At 37.1% G+C, this 24,428-nt stretch overlaps 1 protein-coding gene across 1 annotated transcript in view; it reads left to right on the plus strand.

Annotated features, from left to right (window-relative positions):
* Positions 1-19,792, plus strand: part of LOC103046524 (uncharacterized protein C18orf63) — a 29,707-nt gene extending 9,915 nt beyond the window's left edge. Inside the window, exons 8-14 of the mRNA XM_022673396.2 lie at positions 2,303-2,406; positions 3,323-3,419; positions 7,257-7,342; positions 8,680-8,863; positions 13,254-13,940; positions 16,738-16,821; positions 19,276-19,792. Coding sequence (XP_022529117.1) covers positions 2,303-2,406; positions 3,323-3,419; positions 7,257-7,342; positions 8,680-8,863; positions 13,254-13,940; positions 16,738-16,821; positions 19,276-19,398 — 1,365 coding nt within the window. The 3' untranslated portion in view covers positions 19,399-19,792. The remainder of the gene's footprint in view (positions 1-2,302; positions 2,407-3,322; positions 3,420-7,256; positions 7,343-8,679; positions 8,864-13,253; positions 13,941-16,737; positions 16,822-19,275) is intronic.
* The last annotated feature ends 4,636 nt before the right edge of the window (positions 19,793-24,428 follow it).

Raw genomic sequence — 24,428 nt, forward strand, 5'->3', positions numbered from 1 at the left:
GGCTCTATATTAGGACCATTATTATTTACATTATATATGCTCCCACTGGGCAAAGTTATTAGAAAACATGACGTAGATTTTCATTGTTATGCGGATGACACGCAGCTCTTCATATCAGCCAAACCTGACGACAGAGTGAGATTAAAGAAAATTGAGGATTGTGTAAAAGATGTGAAATTGTGGATGTCGCACAACTTCCTCCTATTAAATAGTGAAAAAACAGAAGTTCTCCTATTAGGCCCCAAAGCTGCTAGAAATAAATTATCAGACTTAATGCTAAATCTGTCCGACTTCTCAGTCACACCTGGTTCAGCAGCTAAAAACCTTGGAGTTATTATAGATTCAGATCTAGCATTCGATAAACACATATCTAATGTTACTAGAACAGCTTTTCTACACCTACGTAACATTGCCAAGCTAAGAAATGCCCTATCACTGCATGACGCAGAAAAACTAGTCCATGCCTTCAGTACCTCAAGGCTAGATTATTGTAATGCGCTACTGTCTGGATGTTACTGCAGTCACTTAAATAAACTTCAGCTAGTTCAAAATGCTGCAGCCAGGGTCCTTACTAAAACTAGAAAATTTGACCATATTAGTCCAGTCCTGTCAGCACTGCACTGGCTGCCAGTCAAATTCCGCATAGACTATAAAATTCTCCTGTTAACGTATAAAGCCCTACACGGGCTCGCTCCTGAGTATTTACGAGACCTCATCTCCTATTATGAACCACCACGATTACTTAGATCTCAGGGTGCTGGTTTCTTAGTAGTCCCTAAAATTCAGAGGAGCTCTGCAGGAGGAAGAGCTTTCTCTTATAAAGCGCCTCAACTCTGGAATAATCTCCCCGAATATGTTCGGGACTCAGACACAGTCTCAATCTTTAAGTCTAGACTGAAAACTTACTTGTTTAGTTTAGCTTTTGGTAATTAATGTTTTTTCCTTTAGATAAGGCTACAGATTCAGGGGTTCATGGACAGAGGAAATTGTGGTAAACTGAGATGCTGGTGCTGTTGTTCTCCCACTGCACACGGTCACTCAGGTTTGTGGACGGTGGAGTGGGTGGATGCCAGTGTTTCAGGGAGCCTCCATGTCTATGTTACCTTCTGGCTCTCTGCCTTTAGTTAGGCTGTTTTATTCAGTTCTGCCGGAGTCATTTGCCACACTCTGATAATGTTTTAATATTCTCAGTTTTGCATAAATCCAGTCAAAACTAATTCCATCTCTCTGCCTTCCTCCGAGTTACTGACTGCCCACCTGTCTGACCCGATACCGATGTTGGACCCTCAGGCTCTCGCGTCTCCTGTCTGGCCAGACTGATGGAAGTTTCTGAAGTCAGCTCTTCTCCACCACCACCACAGATCAGCTGCTCATCGTCCATCTTATTCTCCACTACTGATTACATCCAAGCCATTAGTGGCGCTATTACACTCCTGAATACATAAAACCTATATGGATGTATAAAAGACTTTTTAAATTTTAATTTAAAAGCTGTTTGACCAGTGGTAGGATGGTCCCCCCTCAAATGTGAGTCTTGGTCCTCCCAAGGTTTCTTCCTCCTCCTGCAGCTCTGAGGGAGTTTTTCCTTGCCTCCGCGCTCACTGGGGGTTCTGTATTCTGTTTTTTCTATGTTTAATGTTTTGCCTGATTCTTTGTCCTGTAATCATGTTTCTGTAAAGCTGCTTTGTGCCAACACCTGTTGTAAAAAGCGCTATACAAATAAATTTGATTTGATTTGATTTGATTATTTAATGTCACCTCCAGTATGATGCGGTAGTCAACATTGTCAGTGATAAAATGTTAAAATTTATATACTTTATATTAATTGCCTTTTTCTTAATGTAGTCCATGGCAGTTCATCACATACAACTGGAATACGAATGCTTCAGCTCAATTTTTAAAAGTAGGGAACATTTCCTTAAGCACCTTTAACATATATAATGACACGACCTTTGGTTCAGTCACATTACACCTACCTCAGGCAATCTGAGTTCAGCACAGGTGGACCTTAGCCATATGTGACTGCTGGATGAATTGCTTTCTTCTGTTTAGCCCTAGCTAAGAAGCCAAGATAAGCCTCAGGCTCCCCCCAGTGTTGAACAGTGTGGCCTCTACCTCTCCACACAGATTTAATATTAATAGTAGTGTAATCTCTAGGTTAAAGGTTAGTCTCTCGAAATTTAAGGAGCTTGAATATTTTTGCTTAAATTGCTCTGTTTATCTGGATTCTGAAGGTTTTGTCAAGTTTTTAAAAACCTGTTCTGGAATGCATTTACTTTTTCATTGTCGTATCTGCCCTCAGCTGGAAGACTTTGATGTGCCCCCTCTTGTGGTGAAAAACTTTCTTAGCAGCAGAGAAGCAGTCGTCCACACAAAACCAAACAACTGGTGCTACATACTGCCAAGGTAGAAAAATGTGGAACTTTTTAGAACAATAATCATGCAATACTATGTTTGAATAAAAAAAGGAACACACAAACCAACACCATAATCTCACCGAAACTGTGAAGCATGGTGGTGAAAGCATCATGGTTTGGGGTTTCTTTGCTGCCTCAGGGCCTGGATTTATTATAATCAAGAGCATTAAGGGAGAAATGTATTCAAAACTGTATTTAAAAAAATATCACAGAATAATATAAAGGCAGTGGTCCTTGAACTTTAGCTGATGAGGCATTGGGTGATGCAACAAGACAATGACCCAGGAAAAAACAGTGGTCCAAATACCTCTGTATTGTTTAGTGTAGGCTATTACTGCTGAATAAAAATCTATAGGGTTCAAAAAATTCAAGGGTTTCCTTTCTTTTTGCAGCCTTCCCTTTGGATGCTGGTTTCACAATGTGCTTAATAGAAGACGATAGTTTAGTGAAATTGTGTTTGACTTGTTGTGACGTAGCTAATGATCAGTAATATTAAAATGATTGTATATTTAGTTAAAAGTACAGAATTTTTTACTAACCTTTTATGGCAGTTGTACTATAATAAAAATGAGATTTTAGTTGGATTACTAAGGGTAGGCTTAGGTCAGGTTAATATCTGCAAAGGGTCGGAGTGGCTATGGGATTTAATTTCAGCCAATCAGAAGATCATGTGATCATTTGTTTGAGGACTGACCCATTGATTAAGCAAGTGGAGTCAGGTGTGCTAATGGCTGTTTATTGTGAGAACCTGAAGCTTCACTAGCCCTTTGTGGAGAGGATTAGACACCTCTGAATTAGACTGGCCTATATTTCACATGAATTTTTAATGTATAATTTTTTTATGTGTAACACAAATTCTTGACCTTCTGCAAAATGTTTGTGTGTGTGTGTGTGTGTGTGTGTAGCATGAAGAAAGGCCAGCTCATCAGTATCAGTCGCAAGATTCCACCAGAGAGTCCGTTCCATTCCTACACTGAGCTTCAGAAACACTGGACCAGCATGGTACAGAAATGACCCCAAACACTTTGTTGTAAAACGTTATTTTGCTAGTTAATTAATTTGCTAATTTGCTAGTTAATTTTTTTAATTGAATCTAGCCTCAATTTCTATATCAGAATATTTAATTAATGTATGTTAGTGTAATGTTAGTGGGTCGAAAACAATACATGGATGTGGGTTTTTGTTAGGTAAATAATAATAACTTTAAGTATTATAATTAATATACAATTATTATTATTTTTGTTATTATTATTATTATTATTATTATTATTATTATTATATTATTATAAAGCAGTCAATTAAAAGCTTTTTTGCTTGTTGCCATGGTGAGCAGTGAGACGGTTAACATTTGGAAGGTTCTTCAACTGATGTGTAATAAAAATGAGAAGATTTTTCCTTTATCATCAGTTAAGACAAAATGACAGATATGCAGCAAAATTTTACCTCTAGGAAGTGCATTAGTCAGGTTTGCAATAGCAAAAGTGTAATTGTTCTGCATAAAAAGGGTATTTTTGATAAATCATTACTTGTTTTGCCCAAAAGAATGTAAGGCATTTCATGTATATTATACAAATGAAGCTAATTTGAAAGCTTAAATAAAGCTAACCTTACTTTGTATTATTAATATGATTCCTTTTTAATGAGGGGCTAGAGTTTTTATTTTTTTCTACATATATTAACAAGCTGTCCAGCTATGATTTACCTGCAAACAGGGTCAGGCAGATAACCAGCATTTTAAAATTACCACTCCAAGTCAGAAAAAATTGAGACAGCATGGAAAATAGAAAAATAATGTTGCATTTGCTTTGACAATTGCTTCATGTTGTGTATACCTCCATATCTGCTGGAATGGAAAATTTACACTTCTGATAATATGTACAAATGTTTTAGGGATACCAAACTCTCAACTTTAAACTCATTTATTCTAAAAAATCTGTAATACAGATATTTCTCTTCACAGTACATGTTTCCATTCTGTGATGGTCCATACCAGATGTCTCAGAGCCCAGAAAAATTGATACCACTTCTAAACATGGTTAATATAGGGCTTCTGTTCCGCACAATAAAGTTTTAACAAAGGTTTGACAAAGTAACCCCTTGCCATGAATTTATTTTGAAATTTGTTGCAGGAATGAAATGCAGAATTGGACGTTTATTAATAAATGAAATTCATTTAAGCAGACAAGACATGAGCAATCGAATAAAAGTTAAAGTTAATGTAAAAAACACTTTTTTATTGGCATTTTCTTTGCTTTCCCAGTATTTTCTGATTTGGGGTTGTAAATCACTGAATCCACTTTAATGTTATAAACCTATGACTATGGCCCTAATGCTCATTTACTGTTACAAAGGATGCTCTTTATAAACATTCATAAACATTCCTTAGATGTTTACCCATCTAGCAATAACAATATAAGCTGTAAAGTCATATACACTGGGTGGTAATACTGACATTTAGATACACCTGTCATGCTTGGCTGATTGTCAGCCATGCCTTTACACATCAGTTTACAGCAGCTCATTATTTTGAAATTAGCCCTTCTTTGTATCATCAAATGAAAGCAGCAGGGATTATGTTTCTTTTTAGGTTCTCGTTTCTGTAAAGGCCAGTGCAGTTCATGTGCTCCTGCTTGTGGCCTCTCCACACCATGTGTTTTCCATTCCCTCAGTGTTTTCTGCACAGGGTTTTATCACCTTCACCCTCACGCTCGTGTAAATCTGCTGTCACTCTGACGGCTGCTCACTGAGACACACACTAGTCCAGTTATGAACCCTTTGAAATTTCCCTTTGAAATATTTGATGCATGTGAGAGACTGTCTGTCTGTGTGTTTTTGGCTTGTGTGTGTGTGTGTGTGTGTGTGTGTGTGAGTGTGTGTGTGAGTGTGTGTGTGAGTGTGTGTGTGAGTGTGTGTGTGTGTGTGTGTGTGTGTGTTTATGTGTGTGTGTGTTTGCGTGTGCAGAATTTCTGCTTTGTTTACAGTTGCGATTGAAATCTAACCTTTGGTCACAAACAACCCTGCAATATACTTGCAAGCCCTGTCGCACTCAAATATTCATACATGCTCACTCACACACTTCTAATTCTAAATCAGTTACTAGTTCAGGCTCTCAATATGTATTTCTTTTATAATCACTTGTAACATGTATTTTACATTTTTGGAAAAAAAAAATCACCCTCCCTTTTGGAGCTTGGAGCTCACTGTGTTGATATATCAATCATAAAACTTGAGAACCACTGCTGTAGCATGATTTCATGATGTCTATGAATAGTCAGATATACAGCACCAGTTTAGTGTTTGGACACACATTCTCTCATTTCTTTATTTAATTTATTTTCAACATTGTAGATTAACATTAAAGTCATTAAAACAATTAAGGAACACATATGAAATTACATAGTAAACATTAAAAAACTGATCTGAACCTGATCGACTGAGATGGTGATTTGAGGTGATTTGGGATGAGCTTTAGCTTCACAGCATGAAGGAAAAGCAGCAACTATTGTTCAGCACCTCCAGAAACTCCTTCCAGATGCTGAAAAGTGTAATAATTGATTTAAAATGGTTTGTTGGCAACATCATGCCATAGAGGGCCAAGGAAAGGGTATTACATACTTCAAATGTTACAATACTTAACAAGGTACTAAGTATAAGTGATCAAATAAATAAACAAATAAAAAATACATTAACAAATCAATTCATTATCTATATCTATTAATTCATATTCTCTAATGTAAGGAGTATGTGCATAAATATACAGCTCTGGAAAAAATTAGGAGACCACTTATAAATCAGTTTCTCTGATTTTGCTATTTATAGGTAGATGTTTGAGTAAAATGAACATTGGCATTTTATTCTGTAAACTACTAACAACATTTCTCCCAAATTCCAAAAAATATAGTGTCATTTGAAGCATTTATTTTCAGAAAATATGAAATGGCTGAAATTACAAAAAAGATGCAGAGCTTTCAGACCTCAAATAATGCAAAGAAAGTTCATATTTATTAAGTTTTAAGAGTTCAGAAATCAATATTTGGTGGAATAAACCTGGTTTTTAATCACAATTTTCATGCATCTTGGCATGTTTTCCATCATCAGTTTTACACACTGATGTTGGATCATTTTATGCCACTCCTGGTGCAAAAAAATCCAAGCAGTTCTGCTTGGTTTGATAGCTTGTGATCACCAATCTTCAATTTGGTAAAATCAAAGAAACTCATAATTTTTAAGTGGTCTCTTTGTTTTTTTTTTATAGCTGTAGGTCATTGAATATTGAAGATGATGAAATTTCAATTATAAAGACTTTTTAAAATTAATAATATGAAGAAACGTAGAAGAGTTGCTCATTGTTTTTCCACTTCTAAAGAATATAAATTAATCTAATTATAGCCGTAGTGTTAAGATTATCGCTCCCTGGTAATACAGGGTCACCTAACAAGCCTAGAGCTATAAGGAATCATAATATAAGCTTGATCTTGACAGGACTCTGTACCACTCTCCAAAACAATTCAGTGTTAGAACATGACCAAACTCACACACACACAAACTTATGTTGGTCGAAAAAAAAAAAAAAAATGCATATGATTATTAGTGTAACCTTATAATAACAACACTAAGTTAGAACTTATTTTCTTTGTAGTGACTGAAAAATAAGCTTTCAGATGTGTTTGTCAGTCATTGCTGTTCATTTGCATCTCATTCTGCTGCATTAGGATACTTGTAGATTCTTTCTTTATTCGCTGTAGATTGTTTTGAGGGTGTTTCCTTTTTCCATGCCTCTGAAACCTCTGTGGAGAAACATGTTTTTGAAATAAACTCTCTCTCTCTGTATTTCTTTAGTATGGATATCAGCTGCCCCCACTGAACGAAGATGAAGTGGTGTACTGCAGTGTGTATTTCAAACTGGTTGGTGAGAAGCTCTTCACGTATCTTTTCATCAGTCATTTATATAAGTTGTACATTTAAATCACTGTATGTCCCAAAGTTTGTTGACACTTTTTTAAGTGAATGCATTCAGCTACTTTAATTTGCACCCATTGCTGACACAGCTTGTCATGTTCCTGTAGGGAAGTTTTGTCAGTAGAATAGGACTCTCTTGTGTAGATTAACATGAACCTATTGGCACTGTGCTTAATGCCAAGCAGCATGGGCTAGAGGACTATAAATCCCCCAGCATTTGAGCTGTGGAGCTGTGGAACTGTGTTTTCTGAAATGGTGGTGCTCCAATCAATATTTTTTTTTTGTATTAAATCTATATCAAATCTTCTTTGCAGTGCTGCAAAGTGTCTAGTAGAAAGTTCTCTTTGGACAATAGTGCTGGGCGATATAGGAAAAAATCATATATCACGATATGGAATTTTTTATATCATGATAACGATGTATATATATATATATATATATATATATATATATATATATATATATATACCACATTTGAGTATGTGTATTGATATGTACCACATTTGAGTATGTTTTCAGTTATTCTTCGAAAAATATGACAAATAAATATATTTGCTTACTTTTTTTCCAACTTTTTTTTTAAAGTAACATTAAACCCAACTTTCACAAATGAGAATGACTACCTTTTAGTGCAGAAGTATATATGTATCAAATGAAAACAGGTGAGGTAGATGCAGTAACTAATTTTTTTCAAAATTATACAGGTATTTAAATTGAGTTATCAAAATTAACTCAATTAACATTTTTTAAAGTGTCCGTAAAATAACATGAAGCAGTGTGATGTTGCAAAACCACATTATAAAGCTTTTTTTTTTGCAAAAAATATTTTATTATCACTTATATAAACCGAGTTTATGCAAAGTGACCACGCCAATACATTTCATGGTAGCCTACTTTATATATTTGCATGAATAATTGATGAAGTTACTGTAGAAACGATATTTATCGTCATATTGCAAAGCACTACTGGACAGTAGAGACAGAGTATAATTTTTTTAAATACTATTTAAGAAGAAACATTGACAGAACAGGTTTTATATATTTTTTTTGTAGTATAGATAGTGTAGATGTTTAACAACATTATTTAAGCCTTGGAAAAGTGCACTTTATTGTTGCATGATCAAAATCATGTTTGAAAAATGTATGTTACAAATGATTTTCATCTTTTTACAAGGGTCAGATTCTAAACTCCAAACTCTTACTCATCTTCCTGTTTGCTTAGCAGTTTAGTTTGGCATGATTTGAGTAGTTCAATGTATTCAATGCCGTTTGGTCTCTTTCCTTAAAATCTAACTTTTCTCAGATATCCATTGAGTTGTATTCGGACTAAGCCTCTGCAGCTCTTTCCCCGAGTTGACCTGCAGGGGGCACTTGAAGCCTTCACCTCAGATCTGAGGAGAGTTCTGGACAACATTTGTGGCTTTCCTGTACAAATGACCAACAAGCCCCAGTACCACACTGCTGAACTGAGCAGACCTGTCATACAGGTACAAGAGCATAATTAAACAAGATTTTAAAACATTTATTTATTGATTCTGGTTTGAATTGTTTATATTTCTCTGAACGTATTCACTTAGACCTTAGACATTACATAGTAATTTGGTATTTGACTGCCTTCTGAATGGCATTTAGTTGCTGTTATTGCAGGATAACTTTAAATTTAAGATGAATATAAAGTTTTGGAGTATGAAATCTCAAAATGTCTCAGACTCATGATAAAGCAGTTTCCCAACATTAGTAATGGTGCTATTAAAGTTTTTTGAGCATTGCCATAGAATAACCACTTTTATTTGTATAAACCATTGTTTGTGAAAGAGATTATACACCAAGTTGTTTCTAAAGCATGAAAAATAGTCAAAATGTCATGACTTGGCATCTTTAAAACTTCAGGGGTTTCACAGTGTGCAGTGTTCACTACCTACCAAACATAGTACTTAAAGCATCTGCTTCCAATGTCTTGGTGTCAGATACCACAAGACACCTTCAGAGATCTTGTATGTATATAAATTCATGCCACAAATGGTCAGATATGGTCATGTGACCAAATAAGGGGAAGAAAATATTGATATATTGAATATTGATATATTGAAGTATTGCAAAATTATGTTTTTGCAATACTTTATTGATCCTTAAAAACACATTACGTTATGATGAAACTGGCTCTCATCAGGAACGCCCTAGCAAAGGAAGACCAAGAGTTATTTCTGTTGCACAGGATCACAGTTCATCAGAGTTGACAAAACCTTAGAAATCTCAATACATAGTCTGGATGACTTCAGTATTCATTTACAATGTAGGAAAATCTTCAAAAAAGAAAAACATCTCATAAGAAGTACTGTTCTGGTACTGTTTTGAATAGTAATTGCTGTATTGTGGTAGATATCATATTGCCAGTTTCTTGCCAATACACAGCCTTGTTACATGGTGTTAATGTTTTGGTTAATCAGTGTACGTGTAAAAAATCATCAGTCAAAGTCAGTGCAGAGGTTCTTTACCAATTTAATGGTTCTTTACACCAAAAAAGTTTTTTTCTGTGCCGTCACTCTAAGAATTTTTAGGAACAGCTTTATTTTTAAATGTGTTCTTTCTCTCACGCCTTTGGTTAATTAAGTTGCAGTGAGTGCAGTGAGACCTAATCCATTTTAAAACAGATTAGTGACATAGGAAATGCTAAAGCACTTCAGCCAGCATGTTGTGATTATTCCTGAGCACATCTTTTTAGCGAGAACGCTAGCACATTCTCACCGTTTAAATGGAGCTCAGAGGAATCTGAGTGAAATACGTGATGGAATCTGGGTTTCCATTTAAACAGATTCAATTTCTATGTAATTCAGCAGAGTGTATAAGAGTGTTTTTGCAATTTGTCCATCTGTTCAGTTTGTGTGTGTTTGTGTTGGACTGGAGCGGAGTGGCAATTCTCTATGGCGGTGGTGTGGCTGCTCCATCGTGAAACCACAATATGAATTCTTTAATACTCTTGTGTTCTATTTTCAGACAGAGACCGTGTGTCTCTCACCTGACCTGTACCGCAAGAATAATAAGCCAGCTGCCCCAGTGCGCTCTTAAATTTGGCAGGCAGGCTGTGAACATTTTCCTGCTTATAGATGATAAATTACTGCTTGAATCCAACTGAAAGCATGTACCCAGACGTGCCTCGCTCACAGAGAAAATGTGTATGTGTGTGTGTGTGTGTAGTGGACAGCATTATCTGATGTAGAGCTCTATCAAGAGCTCTTTTTCTGACTTTCAGAATAATATATAAAGAAATGTTATATGAAAACAGTTAGAGTTTCCAAGCAAAACAATAACTGTCTCTACATTAGGTCATTTCCTCTCTACTGGATTCCAGTCCACAGATGTAGAGAAACTTCTGCAATGTCTGCCAGGCGTTTTGGCTTTATTTATGCTGGCCGGAGCTCACTTTGGTGATATTACGCTATGACAGACGAAGTGGAGCTGATGGGGAAAAACAATTTGTGTCAATCCCTGAGAGTTAGCGCAGATGGAGCTGCGCTTTAACCCTGCTGGGCACTGATGATGGATAATGACAGCACCAGGCCAACCTTGATGAACTGATTGTGATTAGATTAAGTTTTATATATATATAAAAAAAAAGGCAGTCATGACGCTACTTTGTTTAACTTTTAGGATCTGCGAGAAGAAATGGTTGTAGCTCATCCAAGAGGAATTCTGTGATTAGTTTTAAAACCACTACAGCTGTTCTGTGTTTTTATTTTATTTCTGGCAAGCCACACACAACTCTAAAAGCATATTTATCTTCTGTCTATTCAAAAGTGTATCAACCTTTAAGTCTCTGTGACACATTTGCATCCTTAAAGCTGATGTCTGTAAGTTTTGAGATTTAGGTTCCCCTCTGGTGAGAATGGGTAATTGCACAGAGCGTGCAGAAGAATAATTTTAAACTGTGCGGGTGTGATGTGGCCTCCTTTCAGAGCGGATGAATCTGATTCCAGGTTATGTTCATTCAGAGAGAGAGAGGGTGCTTAGTTCGAAACTTCACTTTAACTACACACTTTGGTTTTACTATGAGTGAATGAGATATTGAGCTCTGAGTTTCCCCTTCTGAAGTCTCCATTGCTTCACCAGCTGCTTGCGTTCAGTAAAACTGAGCCAGATACTCTTTTAGAGGCTGTACATGTGACGTAAGTACGTAAAGACGCAAGACAGGGCCAGAAAAACTCCCGCAAAAAGCGACCTGACACCCCAGTTTTTAGAACAAACATTTATGGACTTAGCAGGGATGGTCGTTCCAGCACACTGGTACCATTAAACACAATATTTTATCCCGTCTCCACTCAGAAATGCTTTTGCTTTCAGTTTAGAAGTAAAATAATACGGACTGCCACTTTAAAATGGGTTCGTCCAGGAGAAATAATGAAATCTATTTCTAGCTGGTTGAATTTCTTTAAAACGTAACTTTCTGTGATCAAAAGCTGCTGTTCAGTTCTATGATGTTGTTCAGTGAACTATGTTAAAATAATATGGTCAATGGTGTACATTCACTAAACGCTTAATGGGAAACACCTGTACATCTACTCATTCAAGCTGCTATCTACCGGTAACCAGTCACTCATGTAGCAGCGGTGTAATGTATTCATACAGATACATACCATACAGATGCGGGCCAGCAGTTTCAGGTAATGTTTAATGGTCAACCATCAGAAAGGAGAAAATGTAATCTCAGTATTCAGTATGGGCATGACATGATTGCTGGTGCCAGACAGGCTGGTTTGAGCATTCCTATATTAACTGATTTGCTGGTGTTTTCACCACAACAGTCTCTAGTGCAGGAGTATCCAATCTGTTGGTTCAGGATTTCATTATCAGATCTTTGAAGGCAGAGAAATTTGTCAGGATGCTTTGACTGAGCTCCTAGTATGCTTGTACGATTCAATGCTACACATAAAGTACACATAATGTTCAATCTCCTATTTCATAGTAATGTCCGAAGTTGGTCTGTAGTGTGTGTTTACTGCTGCATGTTGTCGTGCTGTCTGGTTAGCAAGGACACTAATCTAGAAAACTACTTATCGAGCCATTCACTACTTTCATCCACGCTTAACTTTCCTCCAAATTGTCGACACACCGTTGCTTGCTAACTAAAGTCTCTCAGGCACTCTCACACACACACACACACACACACACACACACACATACACACACACAGGTTTTTTTGGTTAACTCTTCACAACTTCACATTGTAATATTCTAATTTTAAAGCATTAAAACTACTCTGAGATATATATAGACTTTTTTTTAACCCTAAATAAATAAAGTATCTAGTCCCCTTACTCACTCACTTCACCTCACACACACACACACACCCACACACACACACAGCTTATGGCATGTTTTCTCTTTCCGGACTATTTATTTCCTCAATTAAAGCTCTCGGTTAAATAAAGTAACTCAGCATATTACAATATTCTGATTTAAAAGCATTAAAACTACCCTTAGTATTATAGTCCTTTTTTACCCTACATAAATAAAGGATCTAGTTTTCAATATCTGAACCACACTACACTATTATTATTGTTTTTTTTTGCCTCAAAAATACAGGGAAATACCATCATTGAAAAAAATATTTATACTCAAAATATTATTTTATGATTTGCAGGTCTGAACCTCTTTAAACAGTGACTGCCTTTATGAAGAATGAACCAATAAACATAGTCTGATATTCATATAATATCTACAAAACATTAGCCCTATTTAAATGTGTTATTTGTTCAATATTCTATTCTAAGTGTCCACTACTTAGGTAGAACATTTGGTTACAAAAGGCATAATATGCTAACCTGTCTGCTTTTGTGTCTGAACACATGTTTTTACAGTTCTTCTCCTCTTCCATTTTAGGCCTCCAGGGCTTTACCTGCTAACTTGACTACTATAACCTCCACCAGACCTGTGCTGACCCAGATCCCCAGCTGCTGTGCCCCAGGGAGGGTGCCTCTTTCTCAGTTAACACCTTCTCAGTGGCCCCTTAGTCAGCCTGGGCGTCTGAGCAACATCAACCAGACAGCTACAACCAAGGAACTGGCCTCCTTTCAGACCCCCAGGCCCAGTGCAGAGTCACCACATTTCTATGTTACAGAAACACACAAGTTCCCCTCATCCTGCACATCACTCCCACCACTGTCCTCCTCCTCCTGCCCTCGCACCATTCATTCTTTGTCCACTCAGTCTCAGCCTGTCCATCAGACCCCCAAATTAGTGCCCATCTTCAAAAACAAGTCACTCAGCCGCCATGTTAACATCACTAAGATTCTAGCTGAGAAGCAGCAGAAGCAAGTGCAGCTGGAGAGTCAGCATATTTCTGGAGCAGCGGTTAAAAGACCTCATTGTTCCTACTCTTACTCTCCTCCATCATCTTCTACTCTGGTCACCTCAACACAATCACTCAGCCAGCCTCCTCTCAAAAGGGTCACCCTGCCTTTCCGTAAGAACCAAAAATCAAACCACGGAGCTTCTGTTCCAGCGCCACAGCAACCAGCCTTTAAACCACAGCCGCTCATCATGCCTGAAGTTACAAGCAACAGAGGGGTAAGCAAGTGTCCACAGAATTTTTACAGAATTGTAAAGGATTACAGTTTATCACCTCGTTTATCACCTGATCTAAACTACACATCTACACTGACATTGTATGTGTCCCATGACTTTTCATGGCATTTACTGTATTGAATGTGGATATAGTTTCTGTCAGAGTTCCAGTCAGACTCAATCAGTCACCATCATTATCACCAAACTGCTCTGTATACTGTGGGTGGTAATGCCTTCAATGACGTATTCCACACACACAAGGAATGGGTACCACTTTTATAATAAGACTACTAAGAATACATTTTCTCCCCAATTTACACAGCCAATTACCCAACTCACTCATTAGAACTCCCCCTATCACTAGTAATGCCCCAACACACCAGGAGGGTGAAGACTAACACATGCTTCCTCTGATACCTGTGAAGTCAGCCACCGCTTCTTTACGTGCTGCTGCTGATGCAGCATTGCCAAGCTTGGTGGAAAGCGCAGCAGCTCGGCTCCGGTACATCAGCTCACAGACATCCTGTGCTGCAGACATTACCCTAGGAGTGATGTGGGGAGAGAGCGCCATCTACCCACCCGGAGGGAGCAGGGCTAATTTTGCTCCCTCTGACGCCGGCAGCTTGATGGCAAAGCTACATGAGCGGGGTTTCGAACCTGCGACCTCCTGCTCATAGTGGCAGCGCCTTAGACCGCTGGACCACTCGGCGCCCCAAGACTACCTTTATAATGGGTTTATTAATATTTCTTAATTAGGTTGCAAATACTTTAAAGCCCATTAATAAACAGGTAATAAATATATAACAACACAAATAAAATGGCAACAGTGAGCTGATTTGCAAAATAGTGATTCCACACTCATTTATTCTCTCAAATCTTAGATCTTTCTAGATACTGATCATACTTTGTGTTTTCCATCAATCAGCATTTAAACCTGTCCTTTTAATATTGCATATTTGTAATTATGTTTAACTATTTACTAAAAATTAAATGACTAAGTAAACAACGGATTACTGATGCCTTTTCAATTCATGTGTTGTAACTGCTTATCAAAGGTTTTTTAAGGCATTTGCAACCTAATCAATAATAATTTAAAATCTAATTTATTAAACATTTATAAACCCTTTATAAGGGTAGTCTTATTTTAAAGGGGTACCTTTACCCACACTGTACAACTTCAGAAAAAAAAATGTCCCATCCATTTGACGCCCATGGTTAGGCCTCATTCACACATCAAATTGCCATGAGCACTTTGTACAGGTGCTGTTGTTTCCAAGGCAACCCCTTAGGTAACATTTTCATATTCATTTTACATACTGCTGTCCCATGAATTTGGCAGGGTAATAACTGCCTTCTAAAATGGTTAATCAACTAAAGTAAGTGTGGTAGATATGAATTAAAGGTCATATCTGCAGGAAAGTAGAACTTTAGGAGGAGTGCCCTTAAACAATGTTCAAGTTAGATATCTGTAAGATTTAGTAATATATATGATTACTGATATGTACTATAATAATACTTGATATACAGTAATTTGGTAACAACTATGAAACTAAGAATAAATTACATAATTGCAAGAATAAGGAATTAAAGTGTTAAAATGTGCATTTTTCAACCTAAACTTTATCTGCAGTTGATTAGTATGGACAATGCTTTCCACATGTTGGTAAAATAATAGAAAAAATCCATTGACCCAAATGAATAAGATAGGGTTTTGGCTGAAAATGTTTAAGAAATGTCCAATCAGTTTCCTGGTTATCCTACATGTAGTTGTTCAGCCATTCCCTTAAAAAGATCATTTGCAAAAACCTATAAAGATGTGTTTAAAGGATATAGCCTAATCTGGCTTATACACAAACAGTGTAAATCAATAGTAAATGCTGTATATATGAAAATATATGCTAAAACACTTCTTTTAACCTGCTTAAGCGACGTCCAGGTTTTTATTAAGGTTAACAACAGAAAACTATGGCTTATTTTGAACTTTGAAAGTCTGGGCAATTATTTGAAAATGAATTGAAACTATTCAGAACATTCAGAAACTATAATCGATTTGATCATGCCCATAATGGTAGTGTCCCCTAACAACGTACTATTGAGTGTGTAGTAATGGCCTTTCCTGTCTAGGCTATGACATGTAGGCAACATACACAAGAACTCAAACACCAAGGCAGCTAATCCACTCAGGCAGCTTACGTTTAACACCAGCACTATTTAAAATAGCTAAAGACATTCAATAGTAGGGGTGTCATTTGTACATGTATTTACAAAATGTATTTAGCTGACTAATAGACTCTAGTGTTTATTAATTACATTATCCTTATATATACAGCTCTGGAAAAAAAACAAGAGACCACTTCAGTTTCTGAATCAGTGTCTCTGATTTTGTTATTTATAGGTATATGTTTGAGTAAAATAATCATTGGGGTTTTATTCTATAAACTACGGACAACATTTCTCCCAAATTCCAAATAAAAAAATTGTATTTGCAGAAAATGAGAAACGGCTGAAATAACAAAAAAGATGCAGAGCTTTCAGACCTCAAATAATGCAAAGAAAACAAGTTCATATTCATAAAGTTTTAAGAGCTCAGAAATCAATATTTGGTGGAATATCTCTGGTTTTTAATTACAGTTTTCATGCATCTTGGCATGTTCTCCACCAGTCTTACACACTGCTTTTGAATAACTTTAACAGAGCTGTATATTACTAAATGTAGCTTAAGACTTTACATGAAGTATGTAATGACACGAGAGCCACAATAATGTGAAATATGTCTGATTTTAATGTGGTATTTTTTCAGGGAGAAGTGTTTGAGTCTCATCCAAAGAGACCCAGAGTCACCTTACAGGATGCGGACGTGGTGAAGTATGCAAAAAGCAATCAGGTACTAGCATCCCTCTCCTCTGTCATCTCTCATCTATCACTAATAGATCAGAAGCACAGTATCTGTGGGTTTCTGTCATTAAGAACTCAGATTTCTCTGTTTAATTTGATTCATTCTTCTCTGTGAATTAATGTGTTGTAAAGTAAAGTGAAATCAGTTTGATTTATAGGCCATCAGTGCTTCAGAGTTGCTGCATATAAAACAAAAGAATTGTCTGGCGGTCTCTAAATGAAATCCATTACAAGCTTGGCATGTGCTCATGACCTGGATTAGATGCCATTAAGAGTGACGAGCCAATGCATCATCTTGATGATCGTGGCAGGAAAAAAGGTGTTCAGACAGTTTAAGTGTGCAGCCGCAAATGTCCATATGTTATTAGATGCCTTGAATTCCTGAATGATTGATTAATTAATGAATAAATCTGTAAATACATCATCTGACAAATATTTGTTCTGTAAGACACTGTACTAAATTTCTTATAGAAAGACATTAAGAGCATTATGAACACAATAAATAACCGAGAGATGTGAATGCAATAAGTTATGCTTTCCATTTATCTTGAAAGTTGGATGTGGAAGCTTGGAATTATGTCACACCTTAATATATGAATATGAATATTTCTATAAAACAGTTTAGGTAAAATTTGTGAAGTTTACCTGCATTTGCTGGTGTTATAATGCGATTCTAAGCTAAATATATCCCACTTTTTACAGCCCAGGTTAGCATAGTTAGAAAAAGCAGTTGATAACTGTGAATTTTACTGTATTTATGGATTCAAAAACAATGGAAACTTGTTCATAAAGAGAAGTATTTTTATTTTTTATTTTCTGAGAAGACAATCTGACTTTAAGGTGAAATTTTATTTTTAAAACTTATAATATTTTGACAGAGAGAGTGCAGTATTATCAGTATTATCACCAATAACATTTCCCTAGGCTGACCCTTCAAAACATCTGCAGTTTCAGGGTGAAGCAGCTGCTTGCATGCTGCATGTTCGGTGGATTAACTCCAGTTGGCTCTGTACTCCTTGTGTAGAGGACTGTGTTCATGAAATAATGGACTTCCTTTATTAAAACTTATTTCCAGGCAATTCCATGCTGTGTATGTTTATGATCGGAGTGCAAAGAGGTTGAAGTATCACTTACAATGAAAGCACCTTTTGGCAGGAGTTGAATCCCTTGACTGTGTGTGACATACAATATACAGTACCAGTCAAAAGTTTGGACACACCTCTTCTCATTCAATGTGTTTACTTTCTTCTTATGATTTTTATATATCATAAATGTAATATAGAAGACATTAAAGCTATACAGGAACAGATGCAGAAGTATTTATCAAACAAAAAAATGTTAAACAAACCAGACACGTATCTTTGAGGACAGATATGCACACTCTTGGTATTTTAATCTCAGTGTCTTCATGAGGGAGAGTCAATAGTAGAATAGTAGAATAGTTTTCTCAGCGTCTTGAAGGAGTTTCTGGAGGTGCTGAACAATAGTTGCAATAATTGCCCAACTCATATATGTGTAATCCAGACTGTTCTCATACAGAGTTTCCCAATGGTGGAACAAACTACCTTCCTCTACCAGATCAGGATAATCTCCCACTATCTTTAATAAACTCCTGAAGACAGAGCTCTTCAAAGAGCACTTACTCTCCTAACACCTCTAACTAACTACCTTCTACTACCAGATCAGGAGAATCTCTCGCTATCTTTAATAAACTCCTGAAGACAGAGCTCTTCAAAGAGCACTTACTCTCTTAACACCTCTAACTACAAACTAACTACTTTTAACCTCATTTCCTTCTTCCCCTCCTTCACTCCTATATCCTATTATTTCCCTTTGACCTCCTTTAGGCCCTGTCTAAAGATGTTTTTAGCTTTAACTTCTACTACTTTTGTACTTCACTATTGTAAGTCGCTTTGGACAAAAGCATCTGCCAAATGTAATGAAATGTAATGTAATGTAAACCCTATAATATTACTCTACTAGCTTCGTCCACGTGCTGTAAATTGCAGCTTGTCCAAAAATGCTTGTGTAAAGTGTGTCCTTTAGTCATGACTCAAATGATGATGCCTCTAGTGGAATCATGACTTCCATTTTCCTTGACTGTAGAGGGAGCCCAGGAGCTAGAATGACTGCATTGCATTATTTCTTGCGTTGTGCTGTTTTAAATCTGAACAAATAAAAAAATGTTATTATATTAATCAAAATTTACACTAAGGTATGTTAATATTAAGATCTGCATAATGTAGAACCATGTAATAAAAAAAACACTGAAGAGCCACCCTTTTATTACCTGGTGTAGTTTTATGGTACAAAAGTCTTCTATATCAATGTTCTAATTAAGGTTTCTACAGTGTATTATGTGTTCGTTCTCATGTTATTAACCTGTGATGATCTGATTTGCAGGATTTGATTTTTTTTCCCATTGATTTTTTTCTGCTCACAGCTGGCTAAAATCAGCATGGCTAATCTGCAGGCCTGGCTGAAAGGTCGAGGGGTCATAGTGCGTGCTAAAGAAAAGAAGGAGGAGCTGGTGTCAAAGGTGATGCAGTGCCTGTATGAGCCATGAGGCAGCCGCGTGACCACTCAGGCTGCTCCAGGTATAGGATTCCCCTCTCTGGTAATCCACACCTGAACTGTTCACATTAGTTCTGTTGTGCTCCTGCAGTTTATCTTCACCAACTAGTTTAGAGCTATGTTTACATTTATTCTCTGTAGATTAAACTAGATTTTATAGACATGTAACATTAAAAATGTAACACAAATGATATTTATTAAGATATTTATTCAGATATTTGTCTAAAATATTCAGTTTTATGTTTTTAATAGTTTTGAGCATGTTTACCTGATTTTAATGTACTTGTTAAAGGTTTTTAAGTCTTTAAAGGTTAAACTTTTTTGCATCAAATGTGGTATGTTGTTGTAAGGTATGAAAAAATGAATACACTTGTTTTATTACTGTATGTTTGTCTTGTTTGTTACTTTTAAAATGTGTATTATAATAATATATTGGTGCTAATAGAAATACAGACCTGCTAATGCATTTTGCAGAGCGGCACACATTTTTACCTCCGGCCATGTAGTCCCAAGTTTGTCTGATGTGAATGGTTTGCGGCCACTCGCGCAGTCCGGTTAGCAAACACAGTAAAACACACGCTGTGTTGAAGTCTCTCTCTCTCTCTCTCTCTCTCTCTCTCTCTCTCTCTCTCTCTTTCTCTCACTCTCACTCTCTCTGTCTATCTCTGTCTCCCTCACACTCTCTCTCTCTGCCTCTTTCTCGCTCTGTCTTTCTCTCTCACTATATCTCTCTCTCTCTTAAAGTCTCTCTTCGTCTGTCACTCTCTATCTTTTGCTCTGTCTTTCTCTTTGTCTGTCTCTCTCTCTTACACTGTCTCTCACTTTGTCTCTCTCTTTGTCTCTCTCTTGCTCTATCTATCTATCTATCTATCTATCTATCTATCTATCTATCTATCTATCTATCTATCTATCTATCTATCTATCTATCTATCTATCTATCTGATAGATCTGGTAGATCTGGTAGGTGACATGTTGGTAGGCAGGTTTACACATAAGTGCACTGTTTAATATCTGAACTGGTGATTTTAATGTTCTTGTTTGTTTCAAGTAAAAAAATGCTCCTTTAATATATTGAGTTTTATCCTTTAAGAAGAGCCGGCTAGTAAAATATAACTTTAACAAAGACATTTCTGAACAGTTGGAGGGGATCATACTTATAATATTCATAAAAGCATGGTAGGTCTGGAAATACACTATGGGGACACCTGCTCATTCTTGATTATCTCTTCTAGGGAGTCTTATTATATTAGCAATACTTCTCTACAGGAAGTGGACAAGCAGTGCGTGTGAATTTGCACGTGTGTCAACAGCGGGTGCAGTTTAAAGTAGCTGCAAGCTTTCATCAAACGGGTTGTCTGCTGGATTTGGACATATTTTTGTATCCTCACTCGTCTTTTGGTATCTTAACAGTTAAAAAGCAACACATTTGCACTGCAGAACTTTTCAGCGTGATCTTTCCGTAAAACTCACACAGAGAATTTCAGATGACAGCGGTTGCTGGGTGCTGCCGCTGCAGAGAAGTGTGTGATGCAAGTGTGAAAGAAAGCTCTGATGGTGGCTCAGATGGGCCCTAATGACTTACTTGTGATGACAGACAGCGGGGAGCTACAGGATTTTCACTGAAATGGAAATCTACCCAAGCCACTTTGATGGCTAATGAAGGGGCCAAAACTCGCTGCTTTCAGCTTTTCAGAAGCACAACATCGTTCAGCCTTTTTAAGACTTTTCTTACTTGAAAATAGGCCTAATGACTTGTACAAATCTGATTCAGAGAGCTGTACAGCAGAGGAAGTTCATGCAAGGGTAGGTCTGGGGTTTACGGGCAGGTTTGAAGTTTTTAATTTTTTAAAAGGGCTCTGCATTTTCTATAAAAATGTTTTTAATTTGAAACAGACTGCCATGCATTCCTGTATGTTGAAGCAACTGTTTGTGATTACTGTGGTAATGGTTTTGTATATTATGATGCTTTATGGATGGGATGGGATGTTTGTGACAGTGAGGAGCAATTATTGTTGTAATTAACCGGACTGTTAACACTTGAGCACATGTGAAAATGGCCATGTGGTTTTGGGTTCCAGGGAAACTGATGGTTCAGATCTTCTGCTGAAAGTACAGTCAAGTGGCTCTCTGCCAGGGTACGTTTGGCATGTGAGTGCGGAACATTTAAGACTACGCTCTTGTTTGGTTTATTTTCAGTTTCCCAGCATCCTTGTTGTAGGTGTGTGAACACAATGATTTATTTGAGCTTTCAGTTTTCTCTTTTATTCCTTCAGTCAGTTTACTGCAATACAAATGCTGCTGGAGAGGCCGTAGTTAGTTCCTTTTTGTAAGCGGAGTGAGGAAAAACAATGCTGTTGTTCAGTTCAAGCACTCAAAGGCAGGTCAGCAGGTGTGTGCCTCCAGCTGGGGTTGCCTGCTCTTTGAGAGTGATGGTTCTTCAGAAACACAGTGCATTTGAAGAAAGGCAGTCGCCACAGGGCACATTCCTCCACCTGAAACAAGCTGATTCATGCTCCAGGTTTACAGTTCAGTGCTCTAGGCTGCTCTAGACAGCCTCCGTTTACCTGAGCTCTGACCTGTGAGACATTGCTTTAAATCCCCCCACTAATTTCTGGATAAAGAGCGATGCGTATGTAACAGAGCTGTTAAGTTTTATGGTGGTTTTAAAGATTTATGTGGTGCACATGTTTTTGTCTTGCCTTTGAAACCTTCACAGTCCCCCTTAAACTATCAAGTAACATAATCCTGTTACTCAAACAACTGGGGTTATACACAGGGCTCAACCCATTCACTTCCCCTATACTCTACTGTCCTACTCACCTACACATACTTACACAAAAATCTATGATCCTACACCTAGCAGCTGAGATTTATATGTCTGTTTTAAATCTGATAATTACTTCACCCATGCACAACCATTGGGCTGCATGGTGGCTTAGTGGTTAGCATGTTCACCTATCAGCACTGGGGTTTTGGGTTCAAGTCCCTGTCTGGAAGGAGTTTTTTTATGTTCTCCTTGGGGTTTCCTCTGGGGCTCTGGTTTCCTTACAGTCCAAAAACCTGTAAATCAGGTACATAGGGCATCTGGTGCCCTGGTGTTTGTACATGTGTGGATTGGCACTCTGTCCTGGCTCAACTCCTTAGTGCCTGCTGCAGTCCTGAAGGGGATGGTTGTTTCTGGTTGAGAGTATGCTGTGTGTGATTGGCTGCTGTTTTAGTGTTTGTGGATGAGTGATAAGTGTAAGTGATTGTGTGTAGAATTTAATTGTAAGCGTCCTTGGGAGCCTAGAAAGTGTAAAGCCTTTAGCTCACCAAACCACTACATTATTGCAATTTACAGATATTTACATGTAATATTCTGTTAAAGAATGCAGTTATAAGGGTTTTCTTTTGAGGGAGCTCTTGAATAGATAACTGTATTCACCGTTGTATAGTTGAATGATAGGAGTTCGGTACAAACTCTTATTATCCAACTATTCAACGGTAAATACAGTTTCCTATTCTCTTCTGTTTGACCTAGCATTAGCTTTTAGACTATTTAGCCTCACTTCCACACACATCCAGTCCACTAGCAAAAGTATTTTGAAGCAAAATGAAATGGCTAGTTAGGGGAAGTGTGGAAGTGAGGCTAAATAGGCTAAAAGCTAATGCTAGGCCAACCATAAGAGAAAGTGGGGCTGACAAGGACAGGCCTAATTGTGGGTATATATTCGTGTTTTAAAAAAGCCCTCTGTAAAGCCCTCTGTAAAGGAAAATCAGCATTTTTTAAATAAATAATATTTAAGTTGGAAATAAGTTGGTAAAACCATGTTTGAGCAAGCCATATACTTCTATGCATGCATTAAATAACAAAAAAATATATTATATGGCATTATTTAAAGTAAGGATGTTTGGTAATTTTTTAGTTATGTTTAGAGTTGAGTTGAAAAATTTAAAGATTTTTGTTCAATTAGAAGAATCTCCTTTTATTATGTTATTCTAATGTTATTTGGGATAAGGCTTGTATTTCTTGTGCGTTTTGTGCTAGCATAATAGCTATAGGTTTGGTAACATATGTTCTCAATATAGGTTCTAAGCAGAACACCCACAGTGCCGTGATGTGAGGTTAGGTCATAGTGTAGTTTCTCTTATACTTAGTACATGACTGTGTCCAGCTGAGTGTGTAAAGCGAGAGAAATCGGTGTGTTTAAAGCGTGTTAATGCATGTGATGTCAAAGAGTCTGGCCTTAACAGGGAGCAGGTGGGAGCTGCATGACTATTGGTCTCCGCAGGATTCAGTTAACCCTTCCATTGCTCTCAGTTTACTGTTCCGTGTATCGCTCTTCACTGTGGTAAAGCTGTTTAGTACAGGATAAGTCCTGACAAATACCAGCCGTCTCGAGTTCTGCGGTGACGCCTGCATTTGGTTACTCTCTGGAATTGAGGAGAGCGAACTGGCTGTATGAACCCAGTGCAGAAAGAGTGGAAACCAATCCATCCTCATAATGTTTCCGTGGGTGTTTCACAATATTCCCTTTTTTTTTGTAGAAATTGTATCTGCTATGGTAAACACTTTATATTTTATAATTATTATAGATGATATTTTTTATAAGTAAGCCAAAAATAAAAAAACGTATAATAATTATGTAACACAGGGTAAATGTGTGGAGCTACTTAAGTGCTCTGTTGGCCGTCTGAGATTTAAATCATGTTAGAGTATTTGTCATGCTGTGTTATACTGAAGTGTGGGGTAAAACATGCATGCTGTGCTGTGAAAGGACTGTATATGTGAGCATTTTGCTCCCTTTTTGCCACTTACATTCTGGCATAAGTACTATTTAAAATGACATTCACAAAAGTGACATGCATGTTAACAATGCAAAGAACACTGCACATGTTCTAAGGAATATAATTCCTTAGAACATGTGCTGTAAACATGGTGTTGGTAGCATCTTGGTCTAGGGCTGGTCTGCTGTCAGTGGATGTAGTACATTGCACAGGATGATATATGATGATTATATAATTATATTCCGAATTCTTAAG

Source organism: Astyanax mexicanus, chromosome 6, assembly GCF_023375975.1.
Source record: "Astyanax mexicanus isolate ESR-SI-001 chromosome 6, AstMex3_surface, whole genome shotgun sequence".
In the NCBI taxonomy this organism is placed as follows: domain Eukaryota; kingdom Metazoa; phylum Chordata; class Actinopteri; order Characiformes; family Acestrorhamphidae; genus Astyanax; species Astyanax mexicanus.